The following is a 22,403-nucleotide window of genomic DNA, read 5'->3' as shown; positions in this document are numbered from 1 at the left end:
CAACGTGTAGGAGCAGCGGCTCTACTCCGAGCTCCTCCCGTGTGACCGAGCTCCTCACCCTATCCCTAAGGGTGCGCCCGGCCACTCTGCGGAGGAAGCCCATTTCAGCCGCTTGTATCCGCGATCTTGTCCTTTCGGTCATTACCCAAAGCTCATGACCATAGGTGAGGGTAGGAACGTAGATTGACCGGTAAATCGAGAGCTTCGCCTTCCGGCTCAGCTCCTTCTTTACCACAACGGACCGATACAGCGACCGCATCACTGCAGACGCTGCACCGATCCGCCTGTCAATCTCACGCTCCATCCTTCCCTCACTCGTGAACAAGACCCCGAGATACTTGAACTCCTCCACAGGTTGTACATAAATATAAAAAAGTTTGGGACCCACTGGCCTAAGGGAAGAACACTGCATTGCACTTGCTGCATTTCAAAATAACTTACACATGTAACTCACTTACACATGTACTCACTTACTACTTTTATATGTGGCTTCCTGTGTCTTTATAGACAGTAGATTTTTTCTTAAAGACAAACACATTTCCTTAATTTAGGGTTTTCGCACCATGTTTAGTGAATTATAACCAAGACCCGGTGTGCTACTGTGATCATTAATTTTCTATAGATTGATGTGTAGAACATTATTCTGAGCATTACTCTGAATATTACTTTGGGAGCCAAAATCAGTATTTTCCATCATGGTACACCAAACACATTTAAATATAGCTTTTTTATTTGGACATGAAATTGGCAATATCAAAAAGAAAGTTGTCTCTTATATTAATAAATACATGTTATTAACTTTAAACATGGTTTTGAGTTTAAAATGTTACTTAATTTAAAATAATGAATGTTTTGATTATTTCCATTAGTTGCGCTCTACTGGCAGCTCTGGGAATAAACCATGGAAAAAAGGAAATAAAAAAAATAAAAAAAATAGCCAACAGCAACATGAGCAGCACTCAGGTCATTTTCACACTGCTGCTGTTTGACACGTTCGTCTGACGAGGGAATTTGGATCAACTTAATATCAGCGACAGTCTCCTCCTGCCTCTGTCTGCGCTGGTGAGAACTGGGCCTGTCATTCCAAAACCTTTTTCTCCTCTTTTGCCACCAGCACGTACAGTCCGGTGTGTTTAGCCTCAAGTGGAAGAAAAGACCCCCGCATATATGTGAACAAAGCTAACCCAAAAGTAAAGTACACAAAGAAATCTACTGTGCACTGGTGTCGGTCCACAGACCACACTGACATTAATGAAAATTACCTCAGTTGTAATAAAGACAATTTGGCAGCAGACATGCTCAGAAGTTTATAAGCTTTAAAAAGCAGAGCAGACCTCTGGACTTTTACCAGTGACATCACAATCCAGTCAAAATTTAGCGATTTCTGAGGCTCAGAGCAAGAAGGCCTCCTAAACAGGAATATAACATAAGTGAATGAAGCAAAATTTTACATTAGGGATGTTTTTGATGTGGAAACGTTGTAACATGGTAAAAAAGCTCAGCAAAGTACATTTTGCACAATATGTGTCCTTTACGACAAATTGTTGAGATGTCATTTTGGTGTTTAAATACTCGCTTATATGCATGTATTGGTATTTCATGTTTTATCACTCAATCATTTATGGATGGAAAAACAATATGTTTGTGACTTTGAATTTGAGTATACATTTTCCAAAATTGTTAACTTAATCATTCCTTCTTATTGCAATGATTCTTTGCACAGTTTCCTATGCACTTGTGTATTCAATAAAAAATAAATGAATTATGATGCACTCATAGAGGAAGCATTAACTCTCCATTTGTTAGACCACAGCAGCCTACCACATGCAAAGAGATGTAAGACAATGCAGTGCTATAATAGACTATGAGATCCAAAGATACAGTACAGTCCTTTAAGCAGAGGAGCACAGTAAACAGTGGAGGAGCTTCAAACATACTTTCAGACATACTACAAGTTTGTCTGAAACACACACACACACACACACACACACACACACACACACACACACACACACACACACACACACACACCCCACACACACCCACACACACACCCACACACAGTCATACATACTGTCATACATACACACTCATTGTTGTGATTGTTGTGTGTGGTCCTGGCTGAGCTGGACCAGCTGGTGTAGCTGCTCCTCTGTGTTCTTTAGCTCTTGCTCCAGGGCTGACACCTGGACAAGAAGACAGATCAGTTGGCAGGTCAGAAAAAGAATAAGTGGGAACTAAAATAAAGCCAGTTTTCATCTTAATTATTTTTTCACCAACAATATTATGTTGGACGTTTACCCACTAATCTAAAAGTTGGTCCTTGAGCAAGACACTTACACTAGGTGCACTATGTAACTATTCTGGTGGAGGGCCACCCGCTTGTCACCATGGATGGAGATGTTATTGCTTTGTCTGGAAAGTACCACGGTATGGAATGAGATTCATCTATCTTGAAGACAACTTACAGGTCAGGTGTGGAAAGGCATGCATACTAACATCAAGAAGAATGCATGTTTTCTTTCAAGGTTTTTTCAAGGTTTCGCAAATGTAATTTAATAAATGCAAGAGAAATTCTACAGAATGGCAAACTTATCTTGCAGGCAAAGCAATAACATTGCTATAGACAAGTGGGTGCAAATCTTATTAATATAACATGAAACTATGATACTGTTACATTCCCAAATAGTTGGTTTCAACGGGGAACAGTGAGATGGGCAAATGTACAAACAAAGCCGTTGAAATGTTATTGATGTTGCTGGAGAGCCATAAACTACACATTTATTTGTGTGCGCAGTCATTGTGGAAAATGTTCATAGCCAAAAGCAGCTGTTTTTCCCCATTTCTAGAGCAGCCATAGTGACACCAACTTAAACATCTTGAATAAGTTATAAACATTTTGTCACTTCATCTTTGACACTTTGTGTGTACAAGTGCACACTTTGTAACTGAATAGATATTCAGTAAGAAAGTTGCTGAGTAAGGTTGGACCCATTTGCATATATTATGAAAATGAATTGCATTTTTTTATCAGAAAAATAAAATATGAATTGCTAAACTAACTGAATTAATCAATAAAATTCTAACACTTCCTTATGCTACTTTTTCTGAAAAGGGGCCATGAAACATGGTTTATATATTTCTACTTTTCTCATACAAAACCCAAGCAATTTAAACACCCGTTTAAAGGCCTATTGTTATATTGTTACATTCCAAATTATTATGACATGATTAGATATACATTTGATAATCATATTGATCCTAGTGCATTCATAATGCATTCATAACTAAATAGAAACAAAGCCTTACCTTCTTGGTGAGCGCGTCTCTGACATGTGGGGGGACTTTTGTGTGGGAGTCCTGGGAGTGGACCCGACTGAGGAGTTCCTCTAGTTTGGGTCTGAGTCTGTCTCTGCGTTGGGAGAGCTCAACCATTTGCTTCTCCACATTTACTCCACTCTGGAAAACATAATAAGAACATAATAAACACTTTTGTCTAGATCTCCTACGTAAAAAGATTTGGCTGGTTGCGTGAGGTAGACATATGCACAAATGTTCTGTAGGCTACGTATGTGCATATGTATGTACTTATTTCAGGGACAGTGCTTATTAAATAGACATTTTTGTATATACCAGATAAAGATAAAAAGGTTATTATTGACATCGCTACAGCAAATCCTGTGGAAGTTGTCGAAAGCAGAATTTCAGGAATTTAAGCAAGCAAGATGAATGTGTGAGTTCAGAGCAGAGGAGGAGGAAAAGAGGTCTGTTAAATCCAGTTGAGAAAAAAGCATAAAGTTTAATTTTGCTTCTTTTCTGCTGTTGTGATCCTTTGGCCAATCAGTATAAAGTATCTATCTGAACACTTCCACATCCCAGATTGATCGTAGAACATCACAAGAGCTACACATGTTAATCTAGTGTCTGTCAGTTTCAGATTTCTATAGGACAGCCCCCTTTGGCAAAGAAAAGACATGTATGAGACATTTTACAAAAGCAGGTCACTTAGTGTAATGAATAATGAATACTAGCTAATGGATTTTTCCTTGAATTTTTAATCTTTGTTCAGAGATAAAAATACAGAATACTGCTGTTTTTGAATAATTCACACAGGGTTGCCTGAAACATTTCATTGATACTAAAATAGATATATATTAGCATAGAAATAAATATCACTCAAATTAATAGCGATTTAAAGCATTTACCATCTAAACTGACCAGTCGAAAGACAAACTGCTACAATCGCAGTCCTTTTGTTCCTCAATTTCGGGTTAAATTAGAGCTCTTCAATTAAGAAATTGTTAGCTTCGTTAAAATCACCATTATTTGAAACAATTATTCAAGTTTAATGTGTAAAAGGTAACTTGCAGAGGTGGAATAATAGACTCAAAGACCATAAATTTGCCATATTTCGCTTCAGTCAGGTTGGAGAGGGGCAAAACTAGCTTATATTATTCAGAACAGAATTTAATTAATCAAATTAATAAGTTTTTTCTTTGATTGCACATCTTTTCTAATTGTGTTGAATTAATTGACATTTAAACTGTGAATAATTACACAGCCATAGTTTACATCTTTAAAGAAGCAACATCTATGATATCTGTAGAACATTATGCTGTATCTTGGACATTTTAAAGTGCAATATTACTAACTAATAAGACTTAATACATCACTACAAACATCATTACAACAAAGTACCACAAAGTTGTTGGCTCCTGTTGTGGATAGCTACAGATCACGCTATCAAGGAGCAGATTTTTAAAGATTTGTGCCAAAATGACTACACGATGCTGCCAAATCTTACATGTATAACCAATTAAGAAGAACAGAGCAGTGGGCATATACTGGTGGCGGTGAAAAAAGGGGTAGACTGGAGCAATGGTGACTTGAATACAGGAGAATAAAAATTACTCAGAGATGCATGCATCACTCTAAATACAACTTCAAAGGGTCAATGAGAAGGTGAAACAATGGCTAAAAACTCTTAAAATGTTTTTGCATGATAAGTCTTTTTTAATGATACTTTCATATCAAGTGTACAATGGTCCCTGATTGGCTAAGGAACGTGCAATCTCTTGCAGTGTGACTCTGAAGTGCTGTATGTTTGCACGTTTTCTCTCTGACAAAACCCACCATGTAGATGAAACGTTCTGCACCGACAAATTTCAGAAACATTTTGGACTTAAGTGTTTCTCTGCAGGGAGAGGCCTCCTCTGTGGATACCGCTGGAGCAGAGTTATGTGAACAACAAATTTAAAGTGATCATCGAGGAAGGGGGATATAATATATGAAGATTTCAGAGTGTTTAAACAAGAGAGAAACGGGAGAAAATGTTACTGCCTGTCTGAGAAAAGTGTATAAAGTGTGTGTGGGGGGGGGGGGTTTACAGCCTTAAAACACATATAATAATTGTAAAAAATAAAGCTGACTACTTTGTGGATTTCGTCTATTGCAGGTTATTTTTAGAATGTAACCGCAGCGATAAACGAGGGACCACTGTACCTTGACCTCCAGGTGCAGTCTGCATGTGTGGTCGACCACTCCTACCACACAGCCTTTAGGGGGACCGGAGAGGGAGGGGGGCAGGGACATGTCTCCTCCTTGTGTGGGGAGACAGAGGAACTGGATACTGGACACACGGCCCAGGGTCCTGAGAGGGGAGCTGAAGTCTTGGAGGATCTGAGCCTGCGATGAGGAGCACTCCACCCACACTGCAACATACAGCACCATGGACACTGTCAGATTTGGAACAACAGATTCTTGTTTTTGTCTTTTCTTAAAGTGACATGTGAATAATCAGATCTCTGACTGACATCTGAAAAGGCCAAACTAATAGGGTAAAGACAAAAATGTGTCAACAGTTACATTTTGCTCAAATATATGGGAAAAATGTGGTACAGGGTTATCCGATTATTCTAGTTATCCATTTTTTTCTAGCTATGTAAATATACCAAGTTTATTAATTATAAAGCTGAGAGGGTACATGCATAGTTTAAACCTGGCTTAGTGCTCACTGAAATAATTCAATATCCCAAACTGGTTTAGTCCTGGATAAAACTTAGTCCTGTATTTTACCTGGTCAGACCGTGCCTAGTTTATGTAAGTCCCATATATACCACCTTGGTGCAAAAGGTTGGATGTGCACAGTCAAAAAATTATATACAAAAGAAATCAATAATCTACAAAGGTCACAAAGCTCAAAGCATCACTATGCAGGGATACTACTATACCACACCTCATATTTTATTATTCTTAGTTTTTATATGAATTTTTCATTCATACCCTCTAGAACATTACCTTACTATATGAACCATAACTTATGTATTATTTACTTGACTTAAAGGCAATGTTCGTGATTTTTTACTTAAAAATGTAAAAAACAACTAGCTCCTTTTAAACAGGTTGCAGTGGTCCAAATTATTCCTCACTTACATTATGCATTCTGAACATCCTAATTAGCCACTGCGATGAGTTTATAAGAGCTTTTCACAATTCTCAAGACCAAAGCTGCATGGATCAATCTAAATACCATGACGGTAATACTAACAACAACTAGCATGCTAACACGCACTTCCTGACTATCAAATAAGAAAAGGCTTTCTAATTAGATGCAGACACTAATCTACTACTTAAACAATACATATGTATCGGGGCAAGACACATTTTGCTCAAAAAAATATATATATATGAAAAAATCGGGTACAGGGGCTTTAATTGGCAATTTGCCCTTTTTAATTTACTTTTTCCTGAGTAAATTCTATCCAATCAATTATAAAAGCTATTAATCTTTTTCCCCTTGTTTCAGAAGTACACATTTCACTAGCACTTGGTGTACTCTTGGGAGATGATCATGGACTTAGAAATCACTGACTCCACTTTCACACTGTCCCTTTAACACAGCATGCATTTAAAAAGCCATCACTGGAATTTACTGGAGTTTTCCAACCAAAGCTGTGTGACGGGTTTGAGAAGTTCAATAGTTTTTTATGATGCAGGTGGGTCTAATAAAAGCCCCCAGACTGCAATGAAAGAGACGTGCTTGTCTTGTCTCCTCTCACTCTCCCTTTCTCTATCAATCTTCCTCTCCTTTCTCTCCCATTTTTCACTTCTTCTGTCTCTCCTCTATATCATACAGTACTCTCTCTCTCTCAATCTACCCCTTTCTTCTTTCCCACTCTTCCTTCACTCCCTCCTCTGTATCATACATTACTCTTTCAATCTCCCTTATCTTTCTCGCCTTTCTTTTGATACCTCCTCCCTCTCTCTTTTTCCTGTCCTCTCTTCCTTCTGTCTCTTTTTCTCCCTCTTATCTCCATTCTTTCTCCATCTCCCATCAAACCCCTTTCTCCTTCCCTTTCTTTCCCTTCTCCCCCTTCCTCTCTGCCCTCCTGTTCTTTCTTTCTTTCTCTCCCTTCTTTTACCCCTCCTCTATTTCCCTTCTTTCTCCATCTCCCATCAAACCCCTTTCTCTGTTCCCTTCCTTTCTCTCCTCTCTCCCCCTTTTTCTTTCTTTCTTTTACTCCCTCCTCTATCACCCTTCTTTCTCCATCTCTCACCCCATCCCTTTCTCCCTCTCCTCTTCCCTTCTGTCTTTCTCTGTCCTCTCTCACTCTCCCTCCCTTTTCCTATCGCTCTCATTCTCAATCTCTCTCCCCTTTCACATGTCTCTTTCTTTCTCTCACCTTCTGTCTGTTCTTTATCTCTCCCTCTTGCCCTTCCTCTCCCCCCTTGTTCTCTTTCTCCTCCCTCTCTCCTCTCTGTCTGACCTTTGGGATTCTCTTGTTGTTATTGAGCCTACCACTTCCTGAAGGTGGCAAACGCATGTGTCTGGCATTTCCTTTGGGTATCGATTCTCAGCTCATTTCAGAAGATTTGTATTGATTCATAAAGTGAAAAGCTGTTTCCTGCACCAACACAAAGGTCAACAAAACATAGACTTGAGGGGTTCGGGGCAACATTTGTCATCATTTTGTGTTGGACCGTCTTCCTACAGAGCTCAACAGACACGCCCAGTTTGATGTCTGCTCTGTCTGCAGAAATAAACTGTCCATTCTTTTTTAACGTAGACCTTTCAAAAAATGTAAATAAACTGCCCAGCTATGTGGTAACTAATGTCTGTAACGTGGTCATTTTCAGTCAGAATACTACATTTAAAGTGTGTATGGCAAGTTTTAATGATTCTCAAATTTTAACTTTAAATTGGTGGGATACTACCTGTTGTAACTATAAATGATAGTTTTACACCAATGAAAAAGCAGTTTATGAAGAAAAGTTAATTAGGTATTGTATGTTCCGTTCCATATTGATGACATCATGTTAGGGACAATCCTATCCAAAAATTCGGCAAAATTTACACTTTAAGCATTATTTCAACAATATAAAGGTGTTTTCATATCATGTTATTTATCAAATAAGATAAGATAAGATATGCCTTTATTAGTCCCACAGTGGGGAAATTCCAGTATTGCATCGCACAGTTAAAGAACAGAAGGAAAATGGTACATGCAATAAAACAAGATAATAGATAAATAGTTTAAAGTAATTTAAAAAATATACTTAAAAATAAACTAAAAATAGACTCTAATATAACATCTTCGTAAAGTGACTTAAGTATTGCACAAGTGACTTAAGTATTGCACATGATGATTGAAATGATCATTTCTGTGTAGATTAGAGGAGTTTGTTGCTAAGTAAAAGTTATAGTATAACTTTGAACTTTTGCCAGACTGGGAAAATGTTTTATATTTATTTGTAAAATTTTAAATATATTGATCTTAAATATGCTTTAGTAAAATAAGTAGTCCAATCTGTCATAGGCACTTTAAAATATGCACTTTAGGCTTATGTGCTGAGCGTTGTACAAGAGGTGTGGGCCTGTACATATAAAACATATAAAAGGTAAAAACACATGAAATTAAACAGACTGGACTCACTTGCAGGTCTGTCTTTGGTGAGTCCGCTCTGAGCTCGCAGTGCCCTCACCACCCTCACCACTTCCTGCACCCACGAGAAGTCCCTCTCCTCATCAGGAAAGTACCAGGACGCCTGTCAGGAAGCAGACCAGATACAGACACAGTGCATCAGCAAAACACATGGAAACATCAGGCAGGCAAAAACAAAGCAATGAATGAAGAGACAAGTCAGTGGGGTCAGAAAAATATGACAGTGCAAACAGATTGCCATGATGTGAAATGACTTGATTTCAAAATTATAAACTTAATTTTAGAGGTTTCTTTTTATACATGTATTAGACATTATGTTGTGTTAAAATGATAAAAATTCTCCAACAATAACTAATGAGTAAAAAAATGGCATCAACAAATATATATATATAAATTCCACTTTGTACATAGATGTAAATAGTTTGTGATTTTGTGTGATGATCTATTTATTTATTTTGTTTAACACTGACACTTTATTCTTATTGCATGACACTTATTCTTATTGCACAATTTTATTCTTATTTAAATGACTTTTTATTCTTATTCTTAAATTCTATCCTGTGGTTGTGGCATTTGTTAACTAATAGAATTTCCCTTCGGGGATCAATAAAAGTGATTCTGATTCTGATTCTGATTCTGATATATATATAAAAAAAATAATCTTAAGAAAATCTGAAGTAAGAATTTTAAGGTATTATTTTGGGGTTGTGCAAACTGGAAAACTGCTTGTTTCCAAAAAAAATGTTATTGGTTTGCTTGGAATGTTCCAATTAAACATATCTGTTGTGCAAAAAAAATAATAATCTGCAAGCAGCTCTCTACGGATCTGAATTGTATCTTGGCCTGGTTGCGTTGTGTAATAACAACTCCATAGAGACAAGCATGTGAGGAATCTTTTAAAAGCACAACAGGCCAAGGAGCCAGAAGGCAACTAATGACTAGATTTTTTTCTGTATAAATGTTAAACTATACAATATATGAAATCATATTCTAAGTATAGTATAGAAAGTATAGAAAGTATTTACAATTGCCGGTATTTTGATAGTAAGCAGGCATTTTAACTGACATTTTGGTGGTGGAAAACATTGTGTTTTCCATGTTCCACTATTCTGATCTCGGTTATATTGTTGTTTTCTCATCAAAAACGTATCTGGAGTTGTGTTTGTTTCATTCACATGTTTAACACACACTGCAGTCTGACTCGTTATGTTATCTGGAGCTCATCTGGCTGTTCTTCACACACTTGTACTGAGGCTACACCTGTTGGCTGACCTCTTTAGCAGAGCACAATAGCACACACTCATTTCGTTCTACTATGGGAACATTTGCTATTGTATGAGGAAATAAAGCCTAGATACTGAATTTTTTCACTTTTTCTGCTACATGTCACACAGTTATTTGTATTGCTTCTGTCACAACTTGGCAATCTGTGTCTATTTTATTGAGTTTTATAATTATTGTGGTATACTGAACTCTGGTAAACTGTGTTGTTTTTAAAGCACAATAAAAGTAAAGTTGGATTGGATTAGATTGGACTGATAAAATTTCCAAATTAACTAATGATCCATTTCTTCATAAATGTTTGTCAGCTTATAACCATCGGAGTCCACTGAGGGATGGTATGGATGGAAGTTTATAACCTAATTGTGTTCATTGAGATGTTTCTTTGCCTGGAATGTTTCACAGTATTGCATTAATATTATCAATGTAACTACATTTTTTGAATTAAAAAAAAACATATCTATTAATTAAAAAATATGACATCTTTAGAATGGTAAAAAGTTGCCTATAAACAGGAAACCTATACAATTTGGTGATGTCAAATTATGTAAAACTAAACAGTATGCTTGTGTAGTACCAGCTGTTGTGAGGAGGGGTAGGGCTGCAGGCAGAGGCTGGGCTGAGCTGCTCTGGAGGAGGGAGGATGATGAGGCTGCAGGCGCTGCCACAACTCCTCCGTGATGAAGGGCATGAAGGGATTGAGCAGGGCCAGGGACGTGGACACACAGTGGAACAGGATGCTACAGGCTACGGTCCCCTCTGTCCCCAACATCTCCTCTGTCATTTCTTTGTGCGGGGACAACAGGGGCTTCATGTACTCCTGGAACACACAAGAAAAGAGCAGAATATCAAAGCTAATTCAGAAGCCATTCAAGACGATAGTGTCATTATTGTTACCTTGTTTTCTATGAGACAAGGAAATATAACACCAAAAATGATCTGGAAAGGTTTGATGAAGCAAGCTAAGCCACAGAAATGATCTACGTGCAAAAGCTAAAGAAGAAAGGTAATTTAAACACCATGACTATAAAAAATACAAAGATGTATTTCTCGATATAAACTTGTAATTATACTATAAACAAAACATATTCTTTTAATGCAACATAAATTAAAGTTATATTTTTGGTTGCCTGGGATCCAGAATATACACTTCTTTAATACTTTGCAAAGATGTGAGTCTGGTTACCACTGAATCTCTACTTGAGTTCAGATTGGTATGATTGACGCGTGTGATGAGCCAATCAGGAACACGCGTTGTCTGTCCATATCAAAACAAAGATAACTGCTCATGAGGAAAAAAGAAAGGAAAAAAATATCGCTGCTAAATTAATGAGCGAAGAACTAAACTCTGTTCATTTGAGGTGAGGGTAAATTGATTTTGTTCAAAATAAAACATGACCACTGAGCTCCTTCGTTTCACTTGCATCACTGAAATAAACTAATCTGATTGCATGATCATGTTTGGTTCTGGCTTGAGGTGTGACAGCGGGAGTGGAGATCAAACTGATACCCCTCTGTACAAAAAATACAGAGAGCTATCAGTCTGGATTTACCAGGCAATTTTTTTGGGTGAATTTGCAGACATTCAGATTTTTATGCAAGGGATGAGCTGCTGAATAGTTCCATGTTTTATAATAATTATCTAAACAGCAATATGTGGAATCTGGATTATTGGAATTTAGGTCATATAGAAGTATCTATTAATTAATGTGTTATTATTTTAACTACATTTTGTAATATTTTGGGATGTATCCTAAATGAACTCCAACCGAAACAGTAAAATTCCATAAATGTCACAGTTTATTCTGAGGTCACATGTTATTGATAATACAACTATCCACTTCTAAATTCACTTCCACCTTGATAACATGACTCAATGTAGAATTACTTATCCTTCCTGGAATAGTTTAATAGACAACATCTGGCTCACAAAAACAAAGGACAATGTGTTCTTAGAGTTGTAATAGTTCAAGCAAACAAGCACTCTGCTGATAAACTATGGGAACAATTCACATATTGTGGAAAATATGGAGTTTAACATATAACAAATAAAAACGTATAGAACCAAATGTAAACAAAATCTACTATACTTTAGTAAATTCATGGAAAATTTAAAGGTACTGTACTTGATTTTTATAGTCTGAAAAACGTGAAAAACAAAACTAGTTCATTTTAAATGGTTTGCAGTGGTCCAAAGTTATTTCTCACTTAAAATTAGATGCAGGCAGCACACGGCAGACATATTTTGACCTTAAAGAAGAGGCATTATGCAAAATCTACTTTTTGGAGCTTTTACTATGTTATAACATTCCCTGAACAAAAACATGTCTGAAGGGGTTTTATATGTCATCCATGCATGTTTGAGTGTTCCAGACCTAATGCAATGTGCAGTAGTTTCACTAGTGGGATGCACGCTGATTGTGCTGTGATAGTGTTCTGAAGGGGGAGTGAATGAGCGCAAGGAGCAAGAGGAGGAGGGATTCAGAGCATCAAAAACAAAACGTATTAAATATGTTAATATGTTGTTTTGGAGAATATAGCATTTTCAAAACAATAAAAGGTATCACATGGTGATCTAAATATGTTATGTTTTACAACATATCAGTACTGAGGGAAGACACATTTTGATCAAATATATTAGAAAAAAAATCGGCTACAGGGCTGTTAAATGAAAACGTGTGTCCAAACTTTTCACTGCTAGTGCAAGTGGTATGTCCCAGTTAAACCGCTACTTCAATGTCTTTTATCAATACAAAATCACTAGAGACACATCTGTTAGCATTAGTGTGGCTCACCATATAGACATCACAGAGGCAGCTGACCCAGAAGGCGTGCAGGGCTGAGGTAACAGCGTGGAGCTCGTAAGCCTCAAAGCTCTGCTCACACTGCAGCACAGTGGAGTAGAGCCGCGACAGGACCCAGCGCTCCATCCTGCCCAGGGGAGCCAACTGCACACCCACAGGGAGAAAAGAAATATTACATTATTCACAGAACAGTGGTTTTATATAAGGTTAAAGAAGACAAACTGGGCTTTTGTCTGCTATATACACTGCCTGGCCAAAAAAAGTTGCCACCAAAAAAAAAAAGGTCAAACACAATATTTCGTTGTTCCGCCTTTAGCTTTGATTACAGCACGCATTCACTGTGGCATTGTTTCAATAAGCTTCTGCAATGTCACAAGATTTATTTCCAGTCAGTGTTGATGACAATTTGAGCCCGATGAATCTTGGCATTGTCATTTTGAAATATGCCCGTGCTATTAGGGAAAAAAAAATCCATTGATGGAATAACCTGGTCATTCAGAATATTCAGGTGTCAGCTGACCTCATTCTTTAACTGTCGCTGAACCTAGACCTGACCAACTGGAGGAGACTCCTACCTATTTGCTTAGTTAAATCCAGGTAGCGACTTTTTTTGGCAAGCCAGTGTAGTTATAATCTTGGACACCTGTGAATCATTATGTTATAATTTGGAAATTTCAAATCTCAACTGGTGTCTTTCAGATGACATCACAGTGTTCTATTGGCCAGATGAGGGGCAGCTAAAATGAATATTGTTAAAATGCAGATTTTTGTTCTAATATAGTGACCTGAAAGATCAGGTTCAGCATTTGTGTATTTATCTTTTGCATATTTATGGCAAAGTATAATTAAATTAATAATGAAATCTGGCTCTTGTCCCTCATCTGGTAGTATGACAAAATCACATTTTAGAATCTTAAAAAACATCTATATTGATCTAAAATGACTTGATAAAATAACGAAGTTGATTTCCAGGGTGGAAAATTATGGAGCCCAATGAGGTATTAGGAGCAGAGTCCTGCCTGCCCCTTAATAGTAAGTTGTTGGAAGTAGCATCACAACATAACGCTGCTCTGTCGGACCATGCTGTTGGGGCCTCCTGTGGATAGCTGCAGCTCCAATTTCCATTAGTCTACCCCAGTGGTAACTTAGCACCACCGAGTGTGGCGTGAATGCATAAGGCGCAGAGTTGTTAAGTAACTTTGAGCTTCTGGAAAAGTGCTATATAAGACTAATGTTTTATTATTTATTATTACAATTCCCAAATGGTCCTAATTAATTTGAAAACGTAATTTTTACTTTCCTTCTTTTGGCAGTTTAAATACATCATACATGAAGAGAACAGACTGTTTTATTTGCTGCACCTTTTCCAGAGTTTCCACTGTAGTCCCATTGGCCAGCACCCCCAGAGTGAACCTCACAGTCTGCCACATTTTATTACAGAAGTGTCTGCAGCTCAGGACCTGGGACATGGACAGGTTTATGTCCTCTCCTGAGAACACAAACAACCAGCACTGAGCACAGAGTACATTAAAGTACTTTTTAAAGAAACTGGACTTGGAAGATAGTCTTAAAGGGCCTGTACCAGATTTTTCCCATGTATTTGAGCATAATGTGTCTTCCCCAGAAGATTTTTAGGTTAAAATAGGTTTGTTATACACTGTCTGCATCTAATTATAAAGCTTGTATTTTTCCAAGAAGCAACAAGTATGTGGTTTGCATACTAGTTGTTGTTAGCATTACCATGAGGGAAACTCCGGTCTGTGAAATCTGTGAAAAGCGCTTGTAACTCATCACGGTAAATTATTAGGATGCTCAGAATGCACAGAGTACGTGAGCAATAACTTGGACCACTGCAAACCTTGTAAAATGAACTAATTCTATTTTACATGTTTTAAGACAATCAGGCACAGCATCTTTAAGTAGTTATTTTGTATATATAAAGCATCATAGAAGTTATTTATTCAACCCTCTACAGCTCAAATCTTATCATAGTATCATTATTGATCCCTTCATCACTTATTGAAGTCAGTGTAGTAATGTTTGTGACAGGCCGAGCTGCTGTCCTTCCATAGCAGTCACATTCTGTATTCATTGAAGTGTAGGTACAGATTAGCATTAGACTTCTCAACCTGAGTGCTAGCATTTGTTCTCTAAGAAAAGTGATACGGCTGGGCACTTCCACTTAAAGAGGTGTAGAGAAAGAACGCTGCTGTGGAGAATTTCAATGTACACAGGTATCCATAGATTAGAGAAAACACAAAAGACTATTGCCGATGTCACATAGCTATGTTCCTTCACAGTCACAGAGGTGCTGTACAGAGCAACAGGTGTCGTCTTGTGTTCACGTGGCATCAAAACATTCAAGAATCCCTACAGTTTAAAATTGAACTGGAAGTCAGAATTTTATGGTGGAATTTGTTGTTTCACTGTCGGACCGCAAATTTGTTGACCTGGTTTATGTTTAATATCTCTGTAATTATGTGCCCAAAGCACAAAGTGAAATAATTTTAAAACTTCACAATATCTTCAAAAAGCAGTGGCATTCAACTCCAAAGGCATGCTTGTTGTCAGCTGAAAACACTTATAGCCATGAAATTCATATGGCAGTGTCAAGCAAATATTGGTAAGGTTCAAAGTTGGATGGATTTTAAGGATATCGCTTTCAAAAACAGTACATCTCACCATTTGAGATTATGACCTCAAATTCTACAATGTGAACGGAACTTATAGAAAGAGGACATTTAAAAATACTTTTAAAAGTTTGTGCCACCTTATATAAGCAAATAGTAAACATTAACTTGACTTAGAATAAAATCATCAGTATTTTTAATTAGTTTTCAGATGTTTTTATGTTGACAACAACTAGAAACTGGTGGTTTCCGAAATGAGATGCATGTACCAATGGTGGTCCTGGAGTTTAGATCACACATATAGTTCAACTTAAAGGCGTGTACATGATGTCTTAAAAATGTAAAAAAACTGAACTAGTTCATTTGTAACTGTTTGCAGTGGTCCAAAGTTACTCCTCACTTACCTTATGCATACAATCAGTATGCTAAGGGACAAGACTGATTTAGATCAAATATATGGGGGGAAAAATCAGGTACAGCATAGCACAAGTTGCTGGATAATATCTAAATGGCAAATGGCCTTTGGAAATATTGCTTCATTTTTGCATGTACATATGTAATAACTTATTTTTTGGTCCATTTCTTAATTTTTATTTTTTTTTCTTCACATGAACATGACCAGTTACAACATGGGTAAATTAGTTTTCACACTATAACCTAGCACCAACATCTTTCTATTGCTGTTTCGGAAACTTTTGCAATTATATTTGGTTTAATAATAGTATTTTGTTCAAAAATCATGGTTTAAACTTATCCATGGGTATTGACAAATTAATACAGGAATCTCATTTCAGAACGTGTTTGTACACATCTAAACTACAGGGTTAGCAGTTTTTATGCAGAATAAGACAGGAGATTTTGTTCTTTGTGGAGGGAACAGTGGTACTTCAAAAACTGCAGCCTTTGCAATTTGCTAATTGTGTCCATTAAAATTGCAATTTATCTTGCAGCCGGACACTAGACCACATTTTCTGGGATGGCACAGGATGTGAAATGTGCAAGAACGTCTGTGCCAAAATATTCAACCCACCAATTAAACCTGGTAATCGAAGTTGCATAAATGTGCTAATACTAAGGCCTATACCATTTGTGCCCAGTGACAGAGATAAGCCCTCAGCCTCACCTTGGGTCCTGTGGGAGCAGAGGGCCAAGCGCAATGCATCGGTCCCACATGGAGGGATCCCCTTTGGGAAGTCTTTGTTCTGAGGAGCAGAGGAACACACAGGCAAAGCTTTAGGAGCGTGCTTCAAGTGAAAGCACTGAGCTGGGTGAGGGTGGGCTGACCTGTGCTTCCATGGCAACCAGCTGCTCCCGGGGATCCAGGTTTCCGGCCCTGACCTTCTGCTGGAGGCTCTGAGAGGGAACATGAGGGTACAGTTATACAGTACAGTACACAGTACAGTGAATACAGTCTCATGAGGACTCGGTGTAGGCAAAGTGTGAGTAATAGCATAAAAGTATATCCATGTTTGGATAAGTCAAATTAAGGTTACAAACTGCTGGAGAAATCTCTTTTCCAACTTGCATTACAATTGCATATTCTTTTTAAATTATGCATATAAATACTTTCAAGTTATTAACTTTAATGTAAACATGCAGAGTCACTTAAATTTGTGTCATATATGATATGGTTCACTGAAGTATTTTAAAGGAACTATACTATACTATGTAGTCTGCACTCTTACAGTTAAAAAAAAAAGGCATTGCAACCACAACTGAATCTGGGTTTCCAGTGTCTCGACCTGCATATAGTGAACACATACATGTCTCAGTATATAGAGAAACTCCATAATTAACTCACTCAGCTGCAGAGGCTGCACCAGCACTAATTAATGATTGGCTGCAGGTACTGGGGTTTAGATAGTGACAATTCAGATTAGTGAAAGGCGTTTTGCGTTTAAACCAACTGCATTTCAGCAAAGGAACTGGCAACACAAATGAGAGACCCATGTGAGGCTCTTTCTGCATTCTGATTGGATAATCATCTTGAGAACCAAAACACCACATTATAACAAACAACTTGTCCATGATTTTGCAGTTAAGAATAAATGAGCATTAAACTTAAGTGCTATATTTGATCTGAACATGTTTACTTTGTATCTGGGGACAGTTAGGTCATGTTTATGGAATTTAAAATCTAAATCTTATTTGCAGTTCCCTTAATTGCAGTAGTTTTATACTAATTGTTTACATGTGTACTTTGTACTCCTTCCACTTTAGCCATCACTATTAGCACAACTACTTTTATGAGGGCTGCTTCTATAACCACTAATTATATTAAACTACGGGGCCACAGTATTGCTTATTGGACACTAAAAAGGCATATTAAATTGAATGAATCATTCACACCCTAAACTCAGAGGTAAAAGCTCCTTCTACACCCACAGCTTGGCAGAAACATTTCTTGACATTTTGTTGCCAATCAGCACCAGTCTTGCGGTAAAGTGTGTTACCCAAGGATACCAAGACAGTAAATCACCCACTTTTGAGTAAGTGAGGAAACATCTTTACTAACCACTACTTCATCTTAGCCTCCCCAAGCTAACACTGGACTATTTTTGATACTGCTGTTACTACCACTGCAGAAGAGATTATTTGGTCAATTGAAATGTATGATTACACGCTACCAATCAAATGTTTGGACACACTTTTTAATTTATGTTTCCTCTTTATTTCCATTATTATTTACATCGATACTCAAATATATGGAATGTAACAAACAACCAATAACTCAAAACTTGTTTAAGATTAAAATAATTTTACAAAATTGCCAACCTTTGCTTTGAACCCTGGTTTGGACTTTTGGTATTGGTACAACTGTGAAGTGAAAACCATTTTAGGAGACTTCACCCTCAAGCTTCAATGAGAGAGGTCAAGGGTTTGCAGTGTCAAAGCAAATATTGTATACTTTGAGGATTTCAATGTAAAATATTGAAAAAGTAGTAATTAGTAGTAATTTCACGCTTTTTCTTTGTTACATAATTCCATATATCTTGCATCATATACTGAATCAAAGAAAATGAAGGATTTTATTGTTGTTTGGTCATGCTGTCCTGAATGGTGAATAATCATTAAATTGTGATATTTCTTCTCACTAAAATATTAACAACATTAACAACACTTGTGGCATCTCTCTGCTTTTCCTGGCTGTGATATTTATCTGTCTTGGGGTGACCAATAAAAACGCAGGACTGCTCCTTATTATTTCAGCTGGTGGAGGTTTGTTTTGCTCACCTCTAGAGATGTGCCGTGGATGACGTCCAGTGGGTCAATAACGTTGCCCAGAGATTTACTCATTTTCCGCCCGTGTTTGTCTCGAACCAGGGAGTGGAACAGGACCTGGCACCAAACACACACAAACATACATACAGTCAGTGTAACTACCAAAGCATTTTAGTAATACCTGATACAGGGGATACTGATAGGGTCATCTTTTTGTCCAAAGACAAATCATCCAATTTTGCTGGGAATAATCGGAAACCATCAGCTTGACACTATCCCAGAGACTTTTCCGACACAGTGCTTTTTTTTTTTTTTAAATGTGACAAAAAGTAAATAGTAGCAGACATTGGAGAACTATAAGGAAAAAACTGCCTGACACTATCCCAGACAGTTGTTTTGGTGTCATGGTGAAATATCACAGCTTTACAAATGACTAAACAGACCGGGCTAAAAGTTAAAACTAAAACATGTTCCTGACTCATGGTTTGAAATTAAGCACAGACCCTTTTAAGGAAATCAAGAGAAGAAAAGTAGCTGTCAAAATTCAAGTACAAGTAAAATTTGTGGAAAATCCTACTGAGTAAGTTTAGCAGAGATGTGAGCAAACTAAAATAAAAACAAGACTTTGGTGAAGACTGATGAAACTTTTCCTGAGAGCTGCTTACTTCTAACCACTTCTAGTCTGTATGGAGATTTTATTGTTTTGCCTTTAATATTTCACGGTATGGCATAAACTTTACTTCTATAGACACTATTTCTATAGACACAGTCAGGAGATACCACTCAGTGGCAGAGCCAGAGAGGTAGCCAGGGTGGCCAGTTCTATAAATGCACTTGTGACCACTAGTGCCACGGGGGTCACATGGACAATTGAAACATTTCAAAAAGGGCTTTATTAAACATTTGTGATCGAAAACTCCAAGTTCCGAGTGTCTGTGACTACATTCTTACACAGCCCCAGTGTGTTTTCTGTCATTTCATTGGTTAAACCGGGACATGTGCTTCCTTTGTGAACCGAAACAACCTGAGTGCACCATTACAGTAGGAGACAGTGGACAAGTTTTGTTTTTGCCTTCTGAAATGTAAATTGAGTGCAGTGATTATCGGAGCAGAGTAAAGAAGTTGGTCTGTCTATTGAGTATCGAGTTAACAAACATCAAAAGAGTGCTATAGTTTTATAATGAGACCAACGTGACAATCACTGAATAGTATAGTAAGGACAGGAGAGAGTGAACAACGTGGTGAGTCTTTATATGATGCTTTTGTTGCTGTTTAGCTATGCAGTCTTTTGCATTTGTGCCATTAATGTGACCTGTGTTTTATCTTTAATGCATGTTCATTTTGAATGGTTATTTTAGTGTTTACCCTGTGCTGTGAATGACAGAAAGTAAGTTAGGCTTGTTTGGGGTTGAACTATTCTGTCCAGTCATGTGTCTTTCTATTGCCCCATTACGCACATGCTTGTCAGCCTTGATCAGGGCGGAGGTTTGTGGACAGTATTGTGGTCACTGGCTATAGAGTTGGTGGCATAGGTCTGGCCTGGAGATAAACGTTCAGTCAGGTGATTAAACAGCAGGTGACAGCTGGTTAAGAACAGTGGTTCTCAAACTGTGGGTGAGGGTCCAAAATGAGCACAGGGATTTTGGCCATACAGAAGAGATTATGATTATGAGATTATGTTAAAACTAAATTACATCATAAGAAAAGGAGGCATAATGTTTGCACAACACAAAACTACATTATAAACCTGTATTGGCAACTGATAATGAGACAATTAATAGTGGGCAAGTAGCAGCATATTAAACAACCTAGGCCAAATACATAGTAATTTATCTTGAAAACACTGGAATACACAGTACCCGCCATGGTCATTATAAAATACAATCCATAAAACATTGCAAAGACATATTCATTAACTAGTGATTGCATGTGTGATTAAATGGCTTAAAAAAATGATGATGAACGACAGCATGTTCATTTTGACTCGCTTCATGTACAAATCTAGCTCCACTACTGATGCCACCTGCCAATTTACAGGTCAAACCTGTGGAGATGACCCATCTCAAGTAAGAATGAATGTTTTTAAAGATAAAAACACCTATAGTTGAATAAATGCACTATAAGATTAATACCATACTGTGGAACAAGTATGGTACAGGTATTGCAAATACATTGGAAAAATTAAATAGTGCAACCTTAAAGTAAGGTAGATATGTGAGATTTGTTTTTAGTTCCACTACATTTAATCTGTACAACCAACAGTTCATTATAAAACATGGTGCAAACTGTATTGTGTTTACCTGTTTAAATGGTAGCTGTCCGGTCAGCTCAGTCCCTAACATCACCATGCGGGCCACCCAGAAGAAGATCAGGTCACTGCCCGTCTCCAGGAGCGAGTTTGGATAGAACTGCTCCAGGTCTTTAGTCTAGGTCATCACAAAGTATGGGTAGAATATTAAAATATAAATAATAAAAAAATGCATATGTTAGTGGACAATTATCTGCTGTGGACAGTTAAGTTCTTCAAATCACCATAGCAAGTATTGAAGAAGGTCAGCCCCACCGCAGACTCATTTAGCAGATAGCAGCAAAAACTGATAACTAAATAAATCATTAAAAATATAATATAAAACTCTGGCTAACCAACTCGTGACAGTAGACACTCGTAGGTCGTTTGCACCGGTTTTTAATGCTATTGTATTATTTTTGCTTGTTTTGTTTGTGCTATGTTATGAAAAAGAATGTGGTACTCTCATTGGGCTTTCCTGTGTAAATAACCTTAAAGATGGATTATGCAGAATCACCTCTGGAGCTTTCTACTATGTTTTAACATTGTTCACCTAAAGAGGTTTTACATGTCATCCATGCATGTAAGTATGAGTAATCAGTAAGGAATTTCTCCCGGGCCCTTTTTGAACCCTCCTTATGGCTAGAAGTACAATCCTTTCCAAACCTCAACCCACAAGCCTATGTCACCCAAGCTCCTGCAGGACAATTTATAAATATACAAAAGTAGGATACAAAATAATACACTACACCTTCACAAACCTGATGTGATGTGCAGTAGTTTCATTAGCAGAATACACAGCAATTATAATGTGATAGTAGTACTCTGAAGGGGGCATGACTTGGCGAGAAGAGCAAGAGAAGGGGAGAGTGTCAAAAACGAAAGTAAAACTTATAAAACATGTTAATATGTTGTTTTCGGCGAATAAAGCATTTTCAAAACAATTAAAGATAACTTTCACAAACTCCTGCATTAGATCTAATGTATAAAAGTACCAGCATGTGCAATGCATGTGTTCTGTTTACAAAAACATAAAAGTATATTTAGATCACTATTACCTTCTATTCTTTTGAAAAATGTCACTCAAGTCCAAGTTTCATACCAATTTCAATTTTGTTTTTGACGCGAGTTAACCCCTGGCTTTGCTCTCCATGCAAGTCGCTGCCCCTTCAGAGCACCATGACAACACAATAAGTAGGCATCTTGCTAATGAAACTACTGCACATCGTATCAGGTT

The 22,403-nt window shown here is 37.4% G+C and overlaps 1 protein-coding gene across 1 annotated transcript in view; it reads right to left on the bottom strand.

Moving 5' to 3' along the window:
* Window positions 1–943: 943 nt before the first annotated feature.
* The window catches only part of vars2 (valyl-tRNA synthetase 2, mitochondrial), a 36,162-nt gene continuing 14,702 nt past the window's right edge, over window positions 944–22,403 (bottom strand). Inside the window, exons 20-30 of the mRNA XM_033974874.2 lie at window positions 21,180–21,305; window positions 18,892–18,996; window positions 16,942–17,010; window positions 16,781–16,859; window positions 14,389–14,516; window positions 13,019–13,171; window positions 10,801–11,043; window positions 8,934–9,045; window positions 5,503–5,711; window positions 3,310–3,459; window positions 944–2,186 (exon numbers count right to left, since the gene is read on the bottom strand). Coding sequence (XP_033830765.1) covers window positions 2,091–2,186; window positions 3,310–3,459; window positions 5,503–5,711; window positions 8,934–9,045; window positions 10,801–11,043; window positions 13,019–13,171; window positions 14,389–14,516; window positions 16,781–16,859; window positions 16,942–17,010; window positions 18,892–18,996; window positions 21,180–21,305 — 1,470 coding nt within the window. The 3' untranslated portion in view covers window positions 944–2,090. The remainder of the gene's footprint in view (window positions 2,187–3,309; window positions 3,460–5,502; window positions 5,712–8,933; window positions 9,046–10,800; window positions 11,044–13,018; window positions 13,172–14,388; window positions 14,517–16,780; window positions 16,860–16,941; window positions 17,011–18,891; window positions 18,997–21,179; window positions 21,306–22,403) is intronic.

The sequence above is a fragment of the Periophthalmus magnuspinnatus genome, chromosome 11 (genome assembly GCF_009829125.3).
Source record: "Periophthalmus magnuspinnatus isolate fPerMag1 chromosome 11, fPerMag1.2.pri, whole genome shotgun sequence".
Taxonomy (NCBI): Eukaryota; Metazoa; Chordata; class Actinopteri; order Gobiiformes; family Gobiidae; genus Periophthalmus; species Periophthalmus magnuspinnatus.
This window is presented reverse-complemented; position numbering and strand designations above follow the sequence as displayed.